Raw genomic sequence first — 20,727 nt, forward strand, 5'->3', positions numbered from 1 at the left:
CTGTTTTCCAGGACTTTTTGTGGTGAGATCACGTCCTTATTGATTGCGGTTTTGGGACCTTGCGGCTTTTTTCACATTTTTATGCTTTTGGTTAGATGAGGCGATTTTCTATGTGGATAGCTCGGTATCTATGAAGGTGCGTTATATCGGTAGAGATGGGGCGATATTGTCTAGTTGTGGTACTCGGCGGACACCGTGCACATCGCCGCCTGCTATGGAGCTCGGGGTGACGGAGGACAGGACTTCCCTGAGCAGTCTGCTATCACCACATGGTGACAACATGGCGGATTCATCGTGTAGTATTCCCCGCCTGCAGAGCCTGCCGTTATCCCCTGTATTATTCCCCTCAGGACTTCTCTGAGAAGTCTGCTATCACCACATGGTGACAACATGGCGGATTCATCGTGTAGTATTCCCCCGCCTGCAGACTCTGCCGTTATCCCCTGTATTATTCCCCTCAGGACTTCTCTGAGCAGTCTGCTATCACCACATGGTGACATGGCGGATTCATCGTGTAGTATTCCCCCGCCTGCAGAGCCTGCCGTTATCCCCTGTATTATTCCCCTCAGGACTTCTCTGAGCAGTCTGCTATCACCACATGGTGACAACATGGCGGATTCATCGTGTAGTATTCCCCCGCCTGCAGACTCTGCCGTTATCCCCTGTATTATTCCCCTCAGGGCTTCTCTGGCCCTGAACACGACGCTCTGTGTTCTCTGGGCGGCAGGACGTTCTTCCCGCGCTTTCTAGTCAGCAGCTAACGACGACAATCACGACAGAGCGGCTGCTGTGTGGCACAGGCGGGACTGTGTGGCTGAGGGCTCCTTCCAGGTGACGTCATGTCCGGGGGCGTGTCATACTGGGGTGGGGCGTGTTCTGAGTCAGTAAACACAGCAGGAGGAGGAGCCGCGGTTCTACAGTGCTCTCAGCCCTGAGCCCTCCGGTGCCGGTGTGTAGGTAGGTGAGCAGTGACCACAGGTGGAGGCAGGGCCGGACTGGTCACCGGCCGACTCACCCCCCGCCAGCGCCGCCGCATTCAGTGCTGCATTACATTCTATGGGGCTGTGCTGCATTACATTCTATGGGGGCTGTGCTGCATTACATTCTATGGGGGCTGTGCTGCATTACATTCTATGGGGGCTGTGCTGTATTACATTCTATCGGGGCTGTGCTGTATTACATTCTATGGGGGCTGTGCTGTATTACATTCTATGGGGCTGCCTGCATTACATTCTATGGGGGCTGTGCTGCATTACATTCTATGGGGGCTGTGCTGCATTACATTCTATGGGGCTGTGCTGCATTACATTCTATGGGGGCTGTGCTGCATTACATTCTATGGGGGCTGTGCTGCATTACATTCTATGGGGGCTGTGCTGCATTACATTCTATGGGGGCTGTGCTGCATTAGTTACATTCTATGGGGGCTGTGCTCCATTACATTCTATGGGGCTGTGCTGCATTACATTCTATGGGGCTGTGCTGCATTACATTCTATGGGGGCTGTGCTGCATTACATTCTATGGGGGCTGTGCTGCATTACATTCTATGGGGGCTGTGCTGCATTACATTCTATGGGGGCTGTGCTGCATTACATTCTATGGGGCTGCCTGCATTACATTCTATGGGGGCTGTGCTGCATTACATTCTATGGGGCTGCCTGCCTGCATTACATTCTATGGGGGCTGTGCTGCATTACATTCTATGGGGGCTGTGCTGCATTACATTCTATGGGGGCTGTGCTGCATTACATTCTATGGGGCTGCCTGCATTACATTCTATGGGGCTGTGCTGCATTACATTCTATGGGGCTGTGCTGTATTACATTCTATGGGGGCTGTGCTGCATTACATTCTATGGGGCTGCCTGCCTGCATTACATTCTATGGGGGCTGTGCTGCATTACATTCTATGGGGGCTGTGCTGCATTACATTCTATGGGGGCTGTGCTGCATTACATTCTATGGGGCTGCCTGCATTACATTCTATGGGGGCTGTGCTGCATTACATTCTATGGGGGCTGTGCTCCATTACATTCTATGGGGGCTGTGCTCCATTACATTCTATGGGGGCTGTGCTGCATTAGTTACATTCTATGGGGGCTGTGCTCCATTACATTCTATGGGCCTGTGCTGTATTACATTCTATGGGGGCTGTGCTGCATTACATTCTATGGGGCTGTGCTGCATTACATTCTATGGGGCTGTGCTGTATTACATTCTATGGGGGCTGTGCTGTATTACATTCTATGGGGGCTGTGCTGTATTACATTCTATGGGACTGTGCTGCATTGCATTCTATGGGGGCTGTGCTGCATTACATTCTATGGGGCTGTGCTGTATTATATTCTATGGGGCTGTGCTGTATTATATTCTATGGGGGCTGTGCTGTATTACAGTCTATGGGGGCTGTGCTGTATTACAGTCTATGGGGGCTGTGCTGCATTACAGTCTATGGGGGCTGCGCTGCATTACAGTCTATGGGGGCTGCGCTGCATTACATTCTATGGGGCTGCCTGCCTGCATTACATTCTATGGGGGCTGTGCTGCATTACATTCTATGGGGCTGTGCTGCATTACATTCTATGGGGGCTGTGCTGCATTACATTCTATGGGGCTGCCTGCCTGCATTACATTCTATGGGGGCTGTGCTGCATTACATTCTATGGGGCTGTGCTGCATTACATTCTATGGGGCTGTGCTGCATTACATTCTATGGGGGCTGTGCTGCATTACATTCTATGGGGCTGCCTGCCTGCATTACATTCTATGGGGGCTGTGCTGCATTACATTCTATGGGCCTGTGCTGTATTACATTCTATGGGGGCTGTGCTGCATTACATTCTATGGGGCTGTGCTGCATTACATTCTATGGGGGCTGTGCTGCATTACATTCTATGGGGCTGTGCTGCATTGCATTCTATGGGGCTGTGCTGCATTGCATTCTATGGGGGCTGTGCTGCATTGCATTCTATGGGGGCTGTGCTGCATTACATTCTATGGGGGCTGTGCTGCATTACATTCTATGGGGGCTGTGCTGTATTATATTCTATGGGGGCTGTGCTGCATTACAGTCTATGGGGGCTGCGCTGCATTACATTCTATGGGGGCTGCGCTGCATTACATTCTATGGGGGCTGCGCTGCATTACATTCTATGGGGGCTGCGCTGCATTACATTCTATGGGGGCTGCGCTGCATTACATTCTATGGGGGCTGCGCTGCATTACATTCTATGGGGGCTGCGCTGCATTACATTCTATGGGGGCTGCGCTGCATTACATTCTATGGGGGCTGCGCTGCATTACATTCTATGGGGGCTGCGCTGCATTACATTCTATGGGGGCTGCGCTGCATTACATTCTATGGGGGCTGCGCTGCATTACATTCTATGGGGGCTGCGCTGCATTACATTCTATGGGGGCTGCGCTGCATTACATTCTATGGGGGCTGCGCTGCATTACATTCTATGGGGGCTGCGCTGCATTACATTCTATGGGGGCTGCGCTGCATTACATTCTATGGGGGCTGCGCTGCATTACATTCTATGGGGGCTGCGCTGCATTACATTCTATGGGGGCTGCGCTGCATTACATTCTATGGGGGCTGCGCTGCATTACATTCTATGGGGGCTGCGCTGCATTACATTCTATGGGGGCTGCGCTGCATTACATTCTATGGGGGCTGCGCTGCATTACATTCTATGGGGGCTGCGCTGCATTACATTCTATGGGGACTGCGCTGCATTACATTCTATGGGGGCTGGGCTGCATTACATTCTATGGAGAGGCATTATGCTCTATGAGAGGGCTACCATATGTTATATATGCAGGGGCTGCATTATATTCTCTAGGGGGTTACATTATACTCAGGGGGCTACAATATATTCTGTGAGGTGGCTGCATTATACTTTGGGGTGGCATCATTATACTATATGTGGGCTGCATTATAAGGTATTGAGGACTATGGGGAATACATCATACTATATGAACAACTATGGGGTGCATTATACTATGGGAAGTGAATTGTACTACATGGATGACAATGGCGGTGCATTATACTATATGGAGCACTGTGAGGAATGTATTATACTATTTGGAGGACTGAGGAGTGTATTATACTATATGGAGGAGTGTATTATACTATATGGAGGACTGAGGAGTCTATTATACTATATGAGGACTGAGGAGTGTATTATACTTTATGGAGGACTATGGGGAGTGTATTATACTATATGGAGGTCTATGAGGAGTGTATTATACTATATGGAGGAGTGTATTATACTATATGGAGGACTGAGGAGTCTATTATACTATATGAGGACTGAGGAGTGTATTATACTATATGGAGGACTGAGGTACACATTATAATATATGGAGGACTATGGGGTGTATTATACTAAACAAGCAAAATGCTGCCTATTCATCGAGTGATTGTTTATGTGGGAACAGAAATCCTTGTTCTCAGCAGCACATCGCCGGTGTAAACTGTAGATGTGCTGCTGATAACCTGATACTGTATGGGGACAGATTTATTTAATTCTGATTGTTCTGTCCGTTCTTTCTCAGTTGGTGTAAAGAGGCCGGGAAAGAAGCGAACGACTTCAGTATTGTCGATCACACTCGTTTAGCGGCCTGAGATCAGTGCATGTAAATACAGCAGAAATGCTTCGCAGGGAGACTAGGCAAGGATGATGACAGTTGTAGTTGGCACCCGACGCCTGGGAATAGCGCTAACTCTACTGCTTTTCCCAGCCGCCAGAGCGTTTAATTCTGGTATGTGTAATGATATTTAGGGTTGATGTCAGCTGCGTAATGTCAGCTGCTATCAATCCCTGGTGTAAGTAATGGAGAGGTGTCTATCAGACACCCCACTACTAGCCCAGACCTGGCGAGACCCAGCGACTCTGGAGAGCGGTGACGGTAGTAACAATAAAGCTCTTCACAGTCGCCGAGCTCAGCGCAAGACCCGGAATATCTGAGTGACGTTACTGATGTCACCGCTCTTCAGAGTCACCGGGTCTCATGCTGCGCAGCGGAACCAAAAGTGGCTGTAGGCAAAGTATATGGAGCATCAGAATGAGGTTCCACAATCCCTTCATTATCTATGAGATCCAGTTATGTAGGTAAAGTAGCGGCTAGTCTTGCTGCAACTAAAAGCAATAAATAGGACCGAGCTCTAATGCTGGATACAGCGGTGATTATATGTTATATAGTCGTGTTACACTCCCCTCACTTCTTGTAACCTACAAGTGTACAAAGATATTATACAGTCACTGTGAGTGCAGCCAGGAGCCGTGTGTACAGGTGGAGGGGCGCTGAGTGCAGCCAGGAGCCGCGTGTGCAGGTGGAGGGGCGCTGAGTGCAGCCAGGAGCCGCGTGTGCAGGTGGAGGGGCGCTGAGTGCAGCCAGGAGCCGCGTGTGCAGGTGGAGGGGCGCTGAGTGCAGCCAGGAGCCGCGTGTGCAGGTGGAGGAGCGCTGAGTGCAGCCAGGAGCCGCGTGTGCAGGTGGAGGGGCGCTGAGTGCAGCCAGGAGCCACGTGTGCAGGTGGAGGGGCGCTGAGTGCAGCCAGGAGCCGCGTGTGCAGGTGGAGGGGCGCTGAGTGCAGCCAGGAGCCGCGTGTGCAGGTGGAGGGGCGCTGAGTGCAGCCAGGAGCCGCGTGTGCAGGTGGAGGGGCGCTGAGTGCAGCCGGAGCCGCGTGTGCAGGTGGAGGGGCGTGTGCAGGTGGAGGGGCGCTGAGTGCAGCCAGGAGCCGTGTGTGCAGGTGGAGGGGCGCTGAGTGCAGCCAGGAGCCGCGTGTGCAGGTGGAGGGGCGCTGAGTGCAGCCAGGAGCCGCGTGTGCAGGTGGAGGGGCGCTGAGTGCAGCCAGGAGCCGCGTGTGCAGGTGGAGGGGCGCTGAGTGCAGCCAGGAGCCGCGTGTGCAGGTGGAGGGGCGCTGAGTGCAGCCAGGAGCCGCGTGTGCAGGTGGAGGGGCGCTGAGTGCAGCCAGGAGCCGCGTGTGCAGGTGGAGGGGCGCTGAGTGCAGCCAGGAGCCGCGTGTGCAGGTGGAGGGGCGCTGAGTGCAGCCAGGAGCCGCGTGTGCAGGTGGAGGGGCGCTGAGTGCAGCCAGGAGCCGCGTGTGCAGGTGGAGGGGCGCTGAGTGCAGCCAGGAGCCGCGTGTGCAGGTGGAGGGGCGCTGAGTGCAGCCAGGAGCCGCGTGTGCAGGTGGAGGGGCGCTGAGTGCAGCCAGGAGCCACTGTGAAGTTATTCATGACTTCAGTGATGGAGTGCTATAAGTTAGTGCACCCCTGCCTGTGGATTGTTGTCCTCCCTCCCCCGGGGTCAGGGTGCAGCAGGAGTCTTGTGACTTGGGTGTTGTTTTCTCCCTTCCCCCTCAGTGTCCAGACTCTGCTCCCTCCTCGGTTATTTCTGGCTGCTGTTTGGTTGCTGTAAGTTATGTCTGCTCTGTTGTCTCTGCGGCTTCTCCTCATGTCGGGCAGAGTCTTCTCTCCCTTTCCCTCATATTCCTTATGTTCCTTCTGTTGTAGTTTGTGTTCTGTCGCTTTAAGAAAGTTGCCACCTTGTGTAAATAGAACACTGAGCTGTAATGTTGTATCTGTGTCATTAACCCCTCGCTGTCTGATGGCAGCTGCTGATTCTGCCCCCTAGACTCAGCGTCTACCCTAATACCACAATCTGTGGTAGTTTGTCCTGATCTGAGGGGGCTGGCTGCTCGGGGCGACGTTCTGCGCCGGGGGGGCTGGCTGCTCGGGGCGACGTTCTGCGCCGAAGGGGCTGGCTGCTCGGGGCGACGTTCTGCACCGGGGGGGCTGGCTGCTCGGGGCGACGTTTTGCGCCGGGGGGGCTGGCTGCTCGGGGCGACGTTTTGCGCCGGGGGGGCTGGCTGCTCGGGGCGACGTTTTGCGCCGAGGGGGCTGGCTGCTCGGGGCGACGTTTTGCGCCGAGTGGGCTGGCTGCTCGGGGCGACGTTTTGCGCCGAGGGGGCTGGCTGCTCAGGGCGACGTTTTGCGCCGAGGGGGCTGGCTGCTCAGGGCGACGTTTTGCGCCGAGGGGGCTGGCTGCTCAGGGCGACGTTTTGCGCCGAGGGGGCTGGCTGCTCGGGGCGACGTTTTGCGCCGGGGTGGCTGGCTGCTCGGGGCGACGTTCTGCGCCGGGGGCTGGTAAGGCGCTGGCTCCGTTTCCGAGGGTGAGGGGCTAGATTGGGCCGGTCGGCATCTCATCTGCCTGATCTCTTCCTCTGGAGGATAAGCGGCATCACAGCTGTCAGCGGCAGCTTATCTCTCTCCATACACAGTCCCCATATCTCTGTATCCAGCACAGGTCTAGGAGGGGGTACTGTATATAGGGTGTTCTGTATATAGGGGACATGTTCTTCAATATCTCTGCTTGCTGTCAGTGAGAAAGCAATATCCTGAATATCCCTGTGTGTCTCCCAGGAAGCAGAGAATCTATTCATGAACCTGCACCTCCACATGATTAATGTGGCGCTGAAAACAAAAGGGGGAAAAAAAATGCAACTTAAAAAAAAAACAACAAAAAAAAAAACCTTTTAAAATGGTGTTTGAATCGGACGTCTCAGAAAGTTGCAGAACTTTAAAGTTTAGATTCGAGGATGAGGTTTCAGGCGCAGGAGAGGAGACCGTCCCTTTAAGCTGCCCTCCTATAATACAAGGGTGGGGGATGGTGTGACATGAGCGGTGCCGCCCGCGGTATACATAGCCCCGGTGACTGGCGCACTGTCACGCTTTTCACAGATGACTTTCCTGGCAGAGGCGCCCAGCTCGCGTCAGATGGAATTAACCCTCGGGTGACCCACCGGATGAGCTGCTGTCCTCTGTTATCAGCAGCACAGAAGAATAAAAGGCGGAAAAGATCACAGATTCTGGGGCAAAGATTTGTGACTTTTTACTAGTTTACACTACATCGATTTGTGCTGACATTTTCTGAGATCTGTGACTTTGTTATTCAGCTTTTATAGAACGTCATCTTTGCTTTTTTGTTTTTTTAATAGTTAATTGGGGAAAAGTTCCATTTGAATTTAATTTTTTGTTACTTTGTGTTCTCTTGTGCTAAATGTATATATGAATGATTGCAAAAGTTTACACATCCTCCAAGCTTCACTGAAAAATATTCTAATTACCATGAAAAACAAAGGTTCAGTGGAGGGGATGCAGAGATGTCACTGATGGGGTGACCGTTCCCCGAGATGGAGTCTAGTGTGGTCGTCAGCAGGATCTGAGTTCATCCAATTTTACAAGTTTCTTTAAAAGTTTTCAATAATTCTTGGTTTGGTTCTTAGACTTTATTGCATGAACTCGACCGGTGGTCCCTAATTTGTGAGTCTCCAGATATTGTGAAGCCATGACTGTTGTCTCTCTGTGCATGTTGGGAGTCATAGTTTTGTAATGACTGCATGGGTTGGAGACCACCAGACCTTCCATGGTAGTGGAGATCCCTTTGCAGTTGACCCCGGAGCTTCGTTCCCTGTAGGGTATTGACCACAAGAAAAGTCCTTTCGTAACAAGATGCAATGTTCTTCTTTTCCTTCAGAGATTTTCCTATTAATTCTGATGTTCTAATTTAATTTTTAGGCATGAAGGAGCATCCGTAGCAGAGAGAAGAGACCCAACGACCGTCCGCCATGTACACCTTCCTGCCCGAGAACATCACTCCAGTCAAGCAGAAGGTTCCTAAAGAGCAGAAGCCATTGATTGGCGCCGTCTTGCTTGGCATCTTCCTGGTGATCTCTGCTGTGGTTTCTTGGAGCTTCTACTCAGTCTCCTTGCGTAAGGCCGATCGTCTCAAGACAGAGCTGCTGTTCCTAAAGAAAGATGGATTCGTCATACTCAACCACCAGGAAAAGGTGGTCTTCCGAATGGCCTTCCAGTCCGGTGTCCTGGACTTAGATTCCTGTGCAAAATACGGGGCGATTTTATCCTGTACCAGATCGGACAAGGGGCCATTGAAATTTTTCGTTCAGACAGTCATTAAGGACAAAGCCACCGTCATGTGCTACCGCGTGCGCTGGGAAGAGTTTGTGGCCGACACGTCCATCATGCATACTATGTACTGGGATAACGCGTACTGGTACGGAGGAGCTGAGATGCGAACCCAGCACTGGCCCATCAAATTATCTGGATACCAAGAACCCAAACCTTTCGTCACCGGTGACGTTTACTCTTTCAAGGAAGGTTTTGGTGGAATCTTAGAAAGCTACTGGCTCTCTTCCAACGCTACAGCCATTAAGATTAATGCATCCGTCCCCTTCCATCTCGGGTGGAACAGCACAGAAAAGGCATTTTTTTTCGAGGCAAGGTATAAGGATTCTCCTTATAAGCCCCCTCCCGGCAAACCTCCCTTCCCCGAGCTCAGCTATCGGGTGTGCGTAGGGTCAGACGTCACCTCCATCCACAAGTACATGGTACGGAGATACTTCAACAAGCCGAGCAGGATCCCGTCAGAAAGTGCTTTCAAGTTCCCGATCTGGTCCACGTGGGCTCTCTACAAGGCCAACATCAACCAGGAGAAACTTCTGAACTTCACAGAGAGCATCAAGAAATACCAGTTTAACTACAGCCACATAGAGATTGACGACATGTACTCCGAGTATTATGGAGACTTTGACTTTGATCCCGTGAAGTTTCCCGATGCACCGGCCATGTTCAAAAAGTTGAAAGAAGACGGCTTCAAGGTGACCCTGTGGATTCATCCTTTCGTCAACTATAACTCTTCCAACTTCGGTGTTGGCATCGAGCGTGGGCTCTTTGTGAAGGAGCCTAGTGGACGGCTGCCGGCCATGGTCCAGTGGTGGAACGGGATTGGGGCTCTCCTGGATTTTACCAATCCCAGTACCAAGGAGTGGTTCCAGAACAATCTAAGGCAGCTCAGGACAAAGTATGGAATTTCCTCATTTAAATTTGACGCTGGAGAGACCAGTTACCTCCCCAACCAGTTCAGCACATACCAGTCCTTATCTGATCCTAACATGTACAGCAGGAGGTACACGGAAATGGCCGACCAGTTTTATGACCTTGCCGAGCTCAGAGTTGGATATCAATCTCAAAACATATCATGTTTCTTTCGAATCATCGACCGGGATTCCCATTGGGGATACGAGCTGGGGCTAAAGTCTCTGATCCCCACTGTCCTGACCGTCAGCATGCTGGGCTACCCCTTTATCTTGCCAGATATGATCGGTGGCAATGACTACACCTTCACGAGAGATATGAAGGAGCTTTATATCCGTTGGCTGGAGCTCTCGGCCTTCATGCCCTCCATGCAGTTCTCCATTCCTCCTTGGCTCTTTGATAAAGAGGTAATTGAAATCGCTCAGAAATTCACCAGAATCCACGAGTCTCTGGTTGCTCCTCTCTTATTGGAACTTGCTGGAGAAGTCACCGACACTGGAGATCCCATCATTCGGCCAATTTGGTGGATTTCTCCGAACGATGAAGCGGCTCATAAAATTGACTCTCAGTTTTTGATAGGAGACACCTTAATGGTGGCCCCGGTGCTGGAACCAGGAAAGCAGGAACGTGACGTCTACCTTCCTGTCGGCAAGTGGCGCAGCTACAAAGGCGAACTTTACCAGAGGACTCCCATACTCCTCACCGACTATCCCGTAGACTTGGATGAAGTGGCTTACTTCACTTGGGTGTCTTAATGGACTTCTTCTGTCGTACTAACATCGCAGCTTCTTAGCTTCGCACCAGCAAATCATCAAGTGCTAACCAGACTCACCCTCCGAGAAGACTAGCGGCACACCAACGTCTTCCAGCTTGTCTCTGCCTATAACGTCATCTCAGTCTCACTCAATACATCCTCCATTCATAATAACCCCGAGTAACGGCGTCTGCTTCAGTCACCTCCAGAGCTGCAGTCACAAATCTGCCGGCTGTTCTTGGCTCCCTCAATGCACTGTTTGCTGATAACCAGAAAGTAGCGGAATGCTGAATGCAGCTCCGGCTGTGAGTGGAGAATATGCCTGAATTTGACGTGGACGATGTGATGTTGTAGAATCGTTCTTCTGAGATGGAGTCTTCCTTTATGGACTTTTCTTGTCTGCACAATTCTGCTTGTTTTTTTGTTCAGCCAATTCCTCGGAGGATGGTCCGAGGTGATGCACTGGTCTGCGGTAAATAGGGACAGATACTCCAAGCACTTTATGTCAAGCTAAGAAGGGAATAACCCCGAATCCCCCCGCCTTTATAAGCTGAGTCCTCCCCGCACTCCCTTCCCTGCCCACGGGGGGTGCTGGTGCTGTGGTAGAAATAGATACAGGACAATAAGGGAAATGTGGACGGACAGCGAGATAAGGGTTGGAACACTGAAAATATAAGCCATAGTAACCGATCGCTCCACTCCTCCAATAACTGAAAGCTTTAACTGGTTTTTGTTTTTTTTTCTTTATTAGTGATATTGCGGTGCGACGCGCGTCGGGGTGTCGGTGTGTAGTGACTTCATCATCTCATTGTCTTTCAGAATATGGCATTCTCCTTCCGAGTCTCTTGTCAGCCTTATGTGTATGACGTTTTACGTGACGTGATGCCGCTAGCGCCATTCATGTTGAGTATAGCAACAAATCTAAACACTTAAAGGGAAACTCCAGCTATACAGGAATCCTCCGCCATAGCGTGGTATGAGGGCCTCTCCTTCACTCAGTAAAGTATGTCCGCCCCGTGTAGAATCTGTTACTATGTAACAGTTTATGGATCCTCTCCTTGTGGTACGATTGTTCCCGGGGCACAGATGTCATTAGCCGGGTGCCCACAGTCATGTGACAGCTAAGCTCCGGCCAGGGGCGGTGAAGGCAGATGTGATGAATTGTGGGGGATTGTAGACTTCTCATACTGTGGTGGGATGAGACGTTCTGTAGAGACTGAAGGGAAATCTGAACCATGTGTGGATCTGGGCTCTTATAATCCGAGAGAGAAAAAGACATATTGGATTTGATAGGTCACTGACGAGGTGATTGACATGTGTTTTTTTTTTTTTTTTATTGAAGGTGGGTAATTGGACCCTTCTGTTTTTTGACTCTTCATTATTGGTGAGCGCACCTCTGTATGAGCTCCACCTATTATGTATCGCCCAAAAAATGGAGCTTGACCCATTATGATGTACAGCGCTTTGAAAAAGGCTGCATAGCCTGTGAATTTGTTGAATTTTTATACGTTTCACCCACAAACTTACATCTATTTTGTTGGGGATTTTTTGTGACACCAACAGAAAGTAACAAATATGTGTGATTGTAAAGGAAATTATACAAGGATTTTGGTTTCATAAAACATGTATAAATATAAATCTGAGAATTGTCATGCATTAGTATTCAGCCCCCTGAGTCAGTACTTTGTAGGACCACCTTTCTCTGCAGTGTTTTGGGGTCTGTCTCTCCAGCTTTGCACATCTAGGGGTGACATTTTGCCGTTTCTTCTCTGCCCCCTCGCTCTCGCTCAGTGACATTGGATGGAGACGTCTGTGATCAGTAATTTTCTCGTCTTGTCACAGATTCTCTGGCATTTGGGTCTGGACTGTGACTGTCCACATGAATGTGCTCTGATCTACACCCTCCATTGTAGCTCTGGCAAGACGTTTATAGTCGTTGTCCTGCTGGATGGTGAACCTACGCTCCAGTCTCTAGTCTTCTGCAGCGTCTAACAGGTTTTCCTCCAGGATTGTCCTGTATTTAGCACCATCCATCTTCCTGTCACCTCTGACCAGTTTCCCTGCCCTTGCTGAAAAGTCTTCACACAGCATGATGCTGCCACCACCATGTGTGATGGTGAGGATGGTGTTTTCAGGGTGATGTGCAGTGTTGGTTTTCTGCCTCACATAGCAATTTCCATTTAGTCCAAAAAATTTTGCTTTGGTCTCATCTGAGCAGAGCATCTTCTTCCACATGTTCGCTGTGTCCCCTACATGGATCTTTGCAAACTGGACATCTTGTGGCTTTCACAAATGTCTTTCTTCTTGCCACTTTTCCATAAAGGGCAGATTTATGGAGTATACGACTAAGGCCAGGGTCACACTTGCGAGTGCCATGCGAGACTCTCGTGCGAGTGTCTTGCATCAATACCCGCCACCGGCTCTCGGGACTGGAGCATTCAGCTGCATAGAAATACATGCAGCCACACACTCCGGTCCCAAGTGCCGGCAGCAGTGCCGGGTATTGATGCGAGAGACTCGCGCAAGTTTCTTGCATGGCACTCGCAAGTGTTACCCCGGCCTAATAGATGTCCTCTGGGCAGACTCTCACCCCTGAGCTGTGGATCTCAGCAGCTCCTCCAGTGACCATGGGCCTCCTGTCTGCTTCTCTAATCAGTGTACTCCTTGCAGTTTAGTTGGACGGTGCTCTGAGATGTTCAGAGCTTGGGCTTTTTTTTTTTTTTATAACCTAACCCTGTTTTCCTCTTCTCCACAACTTTATCCCTGACCTGTCTGGTGGGCTCCTTGGTTTTCATGATGCTGTTTGATCCCTAATAATCTCACACAAATCTCTGAGGCCTTCACAGACCAGCGGTAGTTATACTGAGAAGAAATCGCACCCAGGTGGACTCGGTGTCCAGACTTATATTTTTTAAATAATTTAGTAAACCTCATATCATTTCCTTTACACTTCACAAATATTTGTTAATTTGTGTTGGTATCACATAAAATCCTAATAAAATACTTTCTAGTTTGTGGGTGTAATGTGAAAAATGTGGAAAAGTTCACGGATTATGAAGACTTTTTCAAGGCACTGTAAATCAATGTATATTAGAGCTCCGCAGTGAAACGCGTCAGGGTGGGACCATGTAGCTGCTCCCCTGGTGGTTGAGAACTGCAACAACTGATCTTTTGACATAAACGACGGCCGGGTGCAGACTGCGCTTGTGCTCATACCCTCTGAAGGTAAACTGTGGTCAGGAAACGGACGTGAAATCCATGTAACCTAAGGTGACATTAATGGCTCTTGCCGACCGTGATTGTCCTGATTTCAGCTTTCCCTTACTCGTCTCTTGCGGTCTCCCATGTCTGCTGCTTGCTGTCTAAGTGAAGTGCCTTCTTGCTTACATTTGCACCCTCCTCCTCTCTGCATGTTCTGCAAATCTGGTTGTGCAGCTGTGTGCCCCTCATGTATAGATACGGATACAGCTTTAAAGATGAAGCCTTACTCTGGGCACCAGACTGCAGCTGTCGTGCAGCACAAGGTTCTTCAGCTTTTCGGTTCAGTTGGGTTGGTGGAACTGTGGAGATTATCCTGAGGTTCCATGAGCAACGGGGACACTCGTTGTGAGGTCCTGGGGAAGGCACAGTAATAGGTTGTTGGAGTAGCGCGTTGAGGTCACAAGGCTCAATAAGAAGTCGTGAGGATGAAGAGCTGTGATAGCACAGGGTTGGCTGAATAAGAGGTCATGAGGATGGAGAGTTATGATGGCACAGGGTTGGCTTAATAAGAGGTCAGGAGGATGCAGAGTTGAGGGCACAGAGTGTCTCAATGAAAGGTCGTGGAGATGGAGAGTTATGAGGTCATGGGGTGGCTCAATGAGAGGTCGTGATTGCACAGGGTTGGCTCAATATGAGGTCGTGAGGATGGAGAACTGTGAGGTCACGGTGCCGCAGCAAAAGGTTGCTGAATGTTTTTATTTTTTGCATGGTTTTATTTTTCTATGGTGGGAAGTCTTCTATGTGTGACTCGTCGTTCAGAGGCTGAACCTCTTTGGAACTTTTGGAATTTACTTTTTGTGTAATTTGTGTTTAGCTTTGTGCCAAATAGATCCATGCAGGAGAGAATTGTGTCCTACTCTGCGCATGATGCTTGGATATACGGTCATAGCTTATAGAGGAACTCCGCCATAACATCCTTACAGATAAGCCTCCGGGGCTGCCCATGGGTTTTCGGTACTCTGCAATCCTTACACATGGTTTGTCGGCTGACTGCTTCTTGAGAATTTCCCAAAAGGAAGGCTCCACCACCTGCCGATTATGTTCCATGAAGTAGCAGTTTTGTGGTGCCCCGTACAGTGAGGCTCTCTCTTCTGCACTTTCCTGGGCAGTATAACGCTAGCGCCACGTCGTCTCTGCAACATCAGAGAGAACTTATCAGAGATCCAGAAAGGATATCCCCTCCTCACCGATCTTTGACATTCACACACTCATGTAGCGGCCCTGCCCGATTCTTCACCAGCCACAAGTTAGTGCCTGGTGTGTCTCCTGATGGACACCACGGCCACCTGACGGACCTCCTTGACTGACCGCGATTAGCCACAAGTTAATGCTTGGTGTGTCTCATGATGGACACCACTGCCAACTGATGGACCTCGTTGACTGACAGCGACTGGCCACAAGTTAGTGCTTGGTGTGTCTCATGATGGACACCACGGCCACCTGACGGACCTCATTGACTGACAGCGACACGTGTTCTTACTTTTCATGTCCAATATGACAATCTTTGACGGCCTGTAGGTGAAGACTTCGGCGCACAGGTGAGCATAGCCTTGTGCCAGGCTTGGGCATGGGTTATCTGCTTTTTAGATGTCCTCTTGGAGAATTTTGAGTTGATGGACCCAGGACCCCACATTCAGCTCTAGATTACAGGACCCATCATGTCCATTCTTGTACAAGAAGCACAGGCAAGTGGGCGCTGTGTGTCCTCCTTTGACCCTCGTATAGGGAGAGACACAGGATGGGGGACCCTGTAACGCTGTGGTCACCTGAATGTATAAAAAACATGCGGCTGGAGATGTTAGGCTACTTTCACACATCAGGCTTTGTGGTTAGGCACAATCCGGCAATTTTTTGAAAAAACGGATCCCTTTTTTTTTACGCCGGATTCGTTTTTTTCCCAAAGAATTGTATTAGCTCCGGATTGTGACTGATGGCCAGACGTTTCATCTGTTTTTTTCCGGATCTGTCCAAATAGTCGTTTCCGGCGGACGGAGAAAACGTCCACTGCAATGTTTTTTTGTCCGGCTAAAAAAACGCGCAGTGACGGAACTGGCCAAAAACACATAAAACGGAGGTGTGAAACAATGAATCCGCCGCCCGGAACCGATTTTCAAAGCATTTTCCATACAAATCATGCAGATTTTCCGTTCTCTAGCTCGCTCTCTCTCGTCCCAGAAACAGGAAATCAAAAATCCATGCGCAGTAAAGAAGGCCGGATCAGGCTAAATAACGGATCCAGCGCATCCGTTTTTCACAATTTGCGCCGGATGTTTTTTTTTTTTTTTACAAATTGGCGGGATTTAGCCTGAAAACAAAAAACTGATGTGTGAAACTAGCCTTAGATATTTATTAAAGGGTTTGGACCAGGATGTAAAGAAACTCTAGAACAGTCAATAACTTCCTGATTGTTGGGGGGTCTGTCTGCTCGGACCACTAGGGTTGAGCAACCTTTACTTTTATAGGATCGGGTCGGGTTTCACGAAACCCGACTTTTTCAAAAGTCGGGTCGAGTGAAATCTGCCGATCCTATAAAAAAGTCGGGGTCGGGGTCGGCCGAAACTCGAAACCCAATGCAGTGCATTGGGTTTCCAATGGTTCCCAGGGTCTGAAGGAGCGGAAACTCTCCTTCAGGCCCTGGGATCCATATTTAAGTGTAAAATAAAGAATTAAAATAAAAAATATCGCTATACTTACCCTCTGACGGGCCCTGGTACTAACCGGGAACCTTCCTTCCTTAGAATCAGCCTTCCAGGACCTTGTGGTGACGTCGCGGCTTGTGATTGGTCGTGCGGCTGCCCATGTGACCGCTCGCGCGACCAATCACAAGCCGCGACGTCACCGTGACGTCACCGAAGGTCCTGGAAGGGCTGATTATTAGGAAGGAAGGCTGCCGGAAAGAAGCAGGGCGTGTCCGAGGGTGAGTATATACCTAATAGGAATATACTCACCCTCGGCTTCGTTCCGGCAGCCTTCCTTCCTAAGAATCAGCCCTTCCAGGACCTTCGGTGACGTCGCGGCTTGTGATTGGTCGCGCGAGCGGTCACATGGGCAGCCGCACGACCAATCACAAGCCGCGATGTCACCGCAATGTCCTGGAAGGCTGATTCTAAGGAAGGAAGGTTCCCGGTTAGTACCAGGGCCCGTCAGAGGGTAAGTATAGCGATATTTTTTATTTTAATTCTTTATTTTACACTTAAATCTGAATTCCGATACCAATTCCCGATATCTTAAACATATCGGGAATCGGTATCGGAATTCCGATTCCAGATTCAGAAGATCGCCGACTTCATGGCCGACCCCACACAGGGGTCGGGTCGGGTTTCATGAAACCCGACTTTGCCAAAAGTCGGCGACTTCTGAAAATTGCCGACCTGTTTCGCTCAACCCTACGGACCACTACTAATCCCAAGAATGGGAGTCTGAAACCCACTAGTGTAAATAGACTGGAGATTGAGAATGAATGCATGTTCAATGTGAGCAGTGGAGATCTACTATCTCCGAAGGCATCCGTTAACCCTTAGCCTGCAATTTGACCTACTACTACATCATGCAGGTACCCTTCTTGGATGCAGGAGCTGAGCCTGCATCATACCCGGCAGATGATGGCTGTGTTATTCAGCCATCACCTGCTTCTAACCGCATAGAAAGGAGTAAAGTTCTGCCCTTCGTTATTCTACTAAATGTACAATCTATGCGGCGCCGCTCCGTGCCCTCATCAGCCCCTTAGAGATGTGATTACAGGCCGCCGATGGGTTGTTACGGCATTGGGGAGTCTCCTGAAAACCCTGATGGTGCCACTATGTGGCTGTGTCTGGCGCTTATTGGAAACCGTGATTTTTAACTGCATATTGGAAAGTGTAGCTTCACGGCGTAAGTGATCGAACGGGCGCAGGTTCAAGTCCCCTCTGGGGGACTAACAAAAGTAAAAGAAAAGTTTGCATCCATAATATCCGATCTATCAAAATATAAAATTAATCCAATTGCTAAATTCCATAAAGAGAAAAAAAAACTTGAAACACCAGAATAGTGATGAATTTTATCTTTCCGTCACTGTAAATACAAAACGGTGATCAAAACTGTCTATCCCCAACTGGTGTCATTGAAAACCACTGCTCCCCATACAAAAAAATTATCCCTCACCCCGCTCCAGCGCCCGAAAAATGAAAACATAACAGCTGGCCCTGGAAAGAAAGGGGAAAAAAAACGTATAAATGGCCTGTGTGGAAGGGGTTAAGAAGGGAGTGGCGGTGCACATACTGGACCTCAGCATTGTTCCCAAGGGGCTTTGCAGAGCTTTATTCTCGGGAGTGGTGGGGGTCCCAACAAATGGACCACCAGTGAGCAGCTTTTAAGCTAAATTTGCCAAAATTGTGACTTAATTTGCACAAAAAAAACTGTCATTTATTATTTAGAGCCTTTTTTATAACTTGATGGAAAGTTTTAAGAAGTTTCTTTATAGGAATCAAAAAATGGATTAAGATTTTGGTGCAAAAGAAGTTCCCGGAGTGAATGTGGAGGAGGCGCACGGAGACGTGTCTGGTGGTAAGAGGCGCTAAGTGAAGAAATCTCCTGCCGGACTAGTGACACACTGAGAATTTATAGGGCTGGTAGTAATGTTTGCCCCCATGGAGTAGGGGGAGCTTGTGGGGTTAATACCAGTGCGGAGAATGCATTGGGGGGTCTAATTTTTTTTTTTGCTTTGAATCCATAGTAAATGTGAATTACCAAAGGAAAACCTTCATCTGGTGGAATGTAATAAGCTAATTAGTTTTTCTACTGACTTTTTAATACCTGAGATTCCGGGAGCAGAGAATAATCTATAATCTCCGCCATCTCATTAGAAAACGTCTTCCGTCCACTCCTCTTAGCCGCGTACGATGTGTTTACAGACCTGCGGCAAGAAAACCTTGAAAGTATCATAGAAGATAACGCACAAAAAACCCTCGAAAGACCAGAAACAGAGTATTAAAGAATCGCTCATAAAAGGGAATTTATTGATAAATGTAATTGTGTGATGTGCCTTTAAATATTGTCTTGTCGTACACGTTGTTGCAGTATTAATAAAAGTGCCGGATTTGTAATCGTCGCCTTCATGTATCATTGGGTGAGTGGACGGCGTGACATCGCCGGGTGAGTGGACGGCGTGACATCGCCGGGTGAGTGGACGGCGTGACATCGCCGGGTGAGTGGACGGCGTGACACCGCCGGGTGAGTGGACGGCGTGACACCGCCGGGTGAGTGGACGGCGTGACACCGCCGGGTGAGTGGACGGCGTGACACCGCCGGGTGAGTGGACGGCGTGACACCGCCGGGTGAGTGGACGGCGTGACACCGCCGGGTGAGTGGACGGCGTGACACCGCCGGGTGAGTGGACGGCGTGACACCGCCGGGTGAGTGGACGGCGTGACACCGCCAGGTGTGTGGATGATGTCACGGACTGATTTCCGGCGTTGTGCTCTGATGACTCTGTAACTGGTGCCTTGTTCTGAGGACTCTGTTGATGACTGATATAACAGAAGCCGTGTCCTCATGCCTCTCACCACTGACGACTGCTATCTGCTTTTATTATTAACTGCTGCCATCTTGTGAGGACTCTACACTAAAAGATGAACAATGTTCCACAGACTCTGAATCCTCCGCCGGATTGAGATCATTGACACCTGATGTTATACTATAGGAATCCTGGCCACTGGCTCTGTGCTACGTTCTTAGTGTCTCCGACTTGGCTTAGTGGCCCAACTAGTATGGAAACTATACTAATCCAACTGGCGCCACATTTGAAGGAAGTTTATTGGTCATAAATTAGCAGGGGACTATGAAGACTGATGCCTTGTCCTGAGGGCCCTGATGCTACACCCAGAGGACATTGATGACTGATGCTACATCCAGAGGATCCTGATCACTGACGACTGATGCTACATCCAGGGGACCCTAATCACTGATGACTGACACCGCTGCCAGAGGACAGTGATGACTAAAGCAATGTCCAGGCCCCTGGACGGACATCACATACAGAGGGGCCTGATAAAGCTCCTTTGGACACAGCCTCAGTTATCAGGCCCCTCTGTATGTGATATCCGTCACCAGGCTCCTCTGGACATGGTCATCCACAAGTGATAAAGCTCCTTTGGACACGGCCTCAGTTATCACATGTGAATGACCGTGTCCAGAGGAGCCTGGTCACTGATGCCGCTTCCAGAGGAGCCTAATGCTACGTTCAGACAACACTAATGACTACTGTTGTGCCTAGAGGAGCCTGACCACTGTTGACCGACCATGTTCAGAGGACCCTGGTGAATGATGCTGCATCTTAAGGACACTGATGACTGAGGCCGCATTCAGATTACCCTGATGACTGATGCTACAGCCAGAGGACACTGATGACTGACATGGCATCCAGATGACCCTGATCATTGATGACTTACTCTGCATCCACAGGACCCTGATGACTGATGCTATGTCTGGAGGACCCTAATCACTTGTTACTGGTGACTGAGGCTGCGTCTAGATGATCCTGATGACTGACGCCATGTCCCAAGAACCCTGATCATTTTTGATTGATGGGGTATCCAGAAGACCCTGATAACTGAGGCCACATCCAGAAGATCCAGATCATTGATGACTGACGCCGCGTCCACAGGACTCTGATCACTTGGTGACTGGCATCGTTGCTAAGGCGTCTGCTGTAATCATTGGGCTTTTTGTGGTTTTTTTATTATTTCTTTTAGCTATTTTATACTGTTCATTTGATTCTCTGATATAAAATAGCTTCTAAACGCTTTTGTTGCTACTTTCTTTGCTAAGCGTTC

General features: G+C 49.6%; 1 protein-coding gene across 4 annotated transcripts; it reads left to right on the plus strand.

Annotated features, from left to right (window-relative positions):
- The first annotated feature begins 853 nt into the window (after nucleotides 1–853).
- MYORG (myogenesis regulating glycosidase) lies at nucleotides 854–16,486 on the plus strand. 4 transcript variants are annotated; one of them, XR_013220937.1, is made up of 3 exons: nucleotides 854–957; nucleotides 8,587–14,382; nucleotides 14,436–16,486. XR_013220937.1 is itself a non-coding variant. In XM_077281305.1 (2 exons), the coding sequence occupies exon 2, from the start codon at nucleotides 8,637–8,639 to the stop codon at nucleotides 10,656–10,658; it is 2,022 nt and encodes a 673-aa protein (XP_077137420.1). In that variant the 5' UTR covers nucleotides 854–957; nucleotides 8,587–8,636; the 3' UTR covers nucleotides 10,659–16,486. The 4 variants fall into 4 exon arrangements, 3 of the variants coding, with proteins under 3 accessions (XP_077137420.1, XP_077137422.1, XP_077137421.1); XM_077281305.1 differs by having other exon boundaries at nucleotides 8,587–16,486; XM_077281307.1 differs by having other exon boundaries at nucleotides 885–949; nucleotides 8,587–16,486.
- The last annotated feature ends 4,241 nt before the right edge of the window (nucleotides 16,487–20,727 follow it).

The sequence above is a fragment of the Ranitomeya variabilis genome, chromosome 1, assembly GCF_051348905.1.
Source record: "Ranitomeya variabilis isolate aRanVar5 chromosome 1, aRanVar5.hap1, whole genome shotgun sequence".
Taxonomy (NCBI): Eukaryota; Metazoa; Chordata; class Amphibia; order Anura; family Dendrobatidae; genus Ranitomeya; species Ranitomeya variabilis.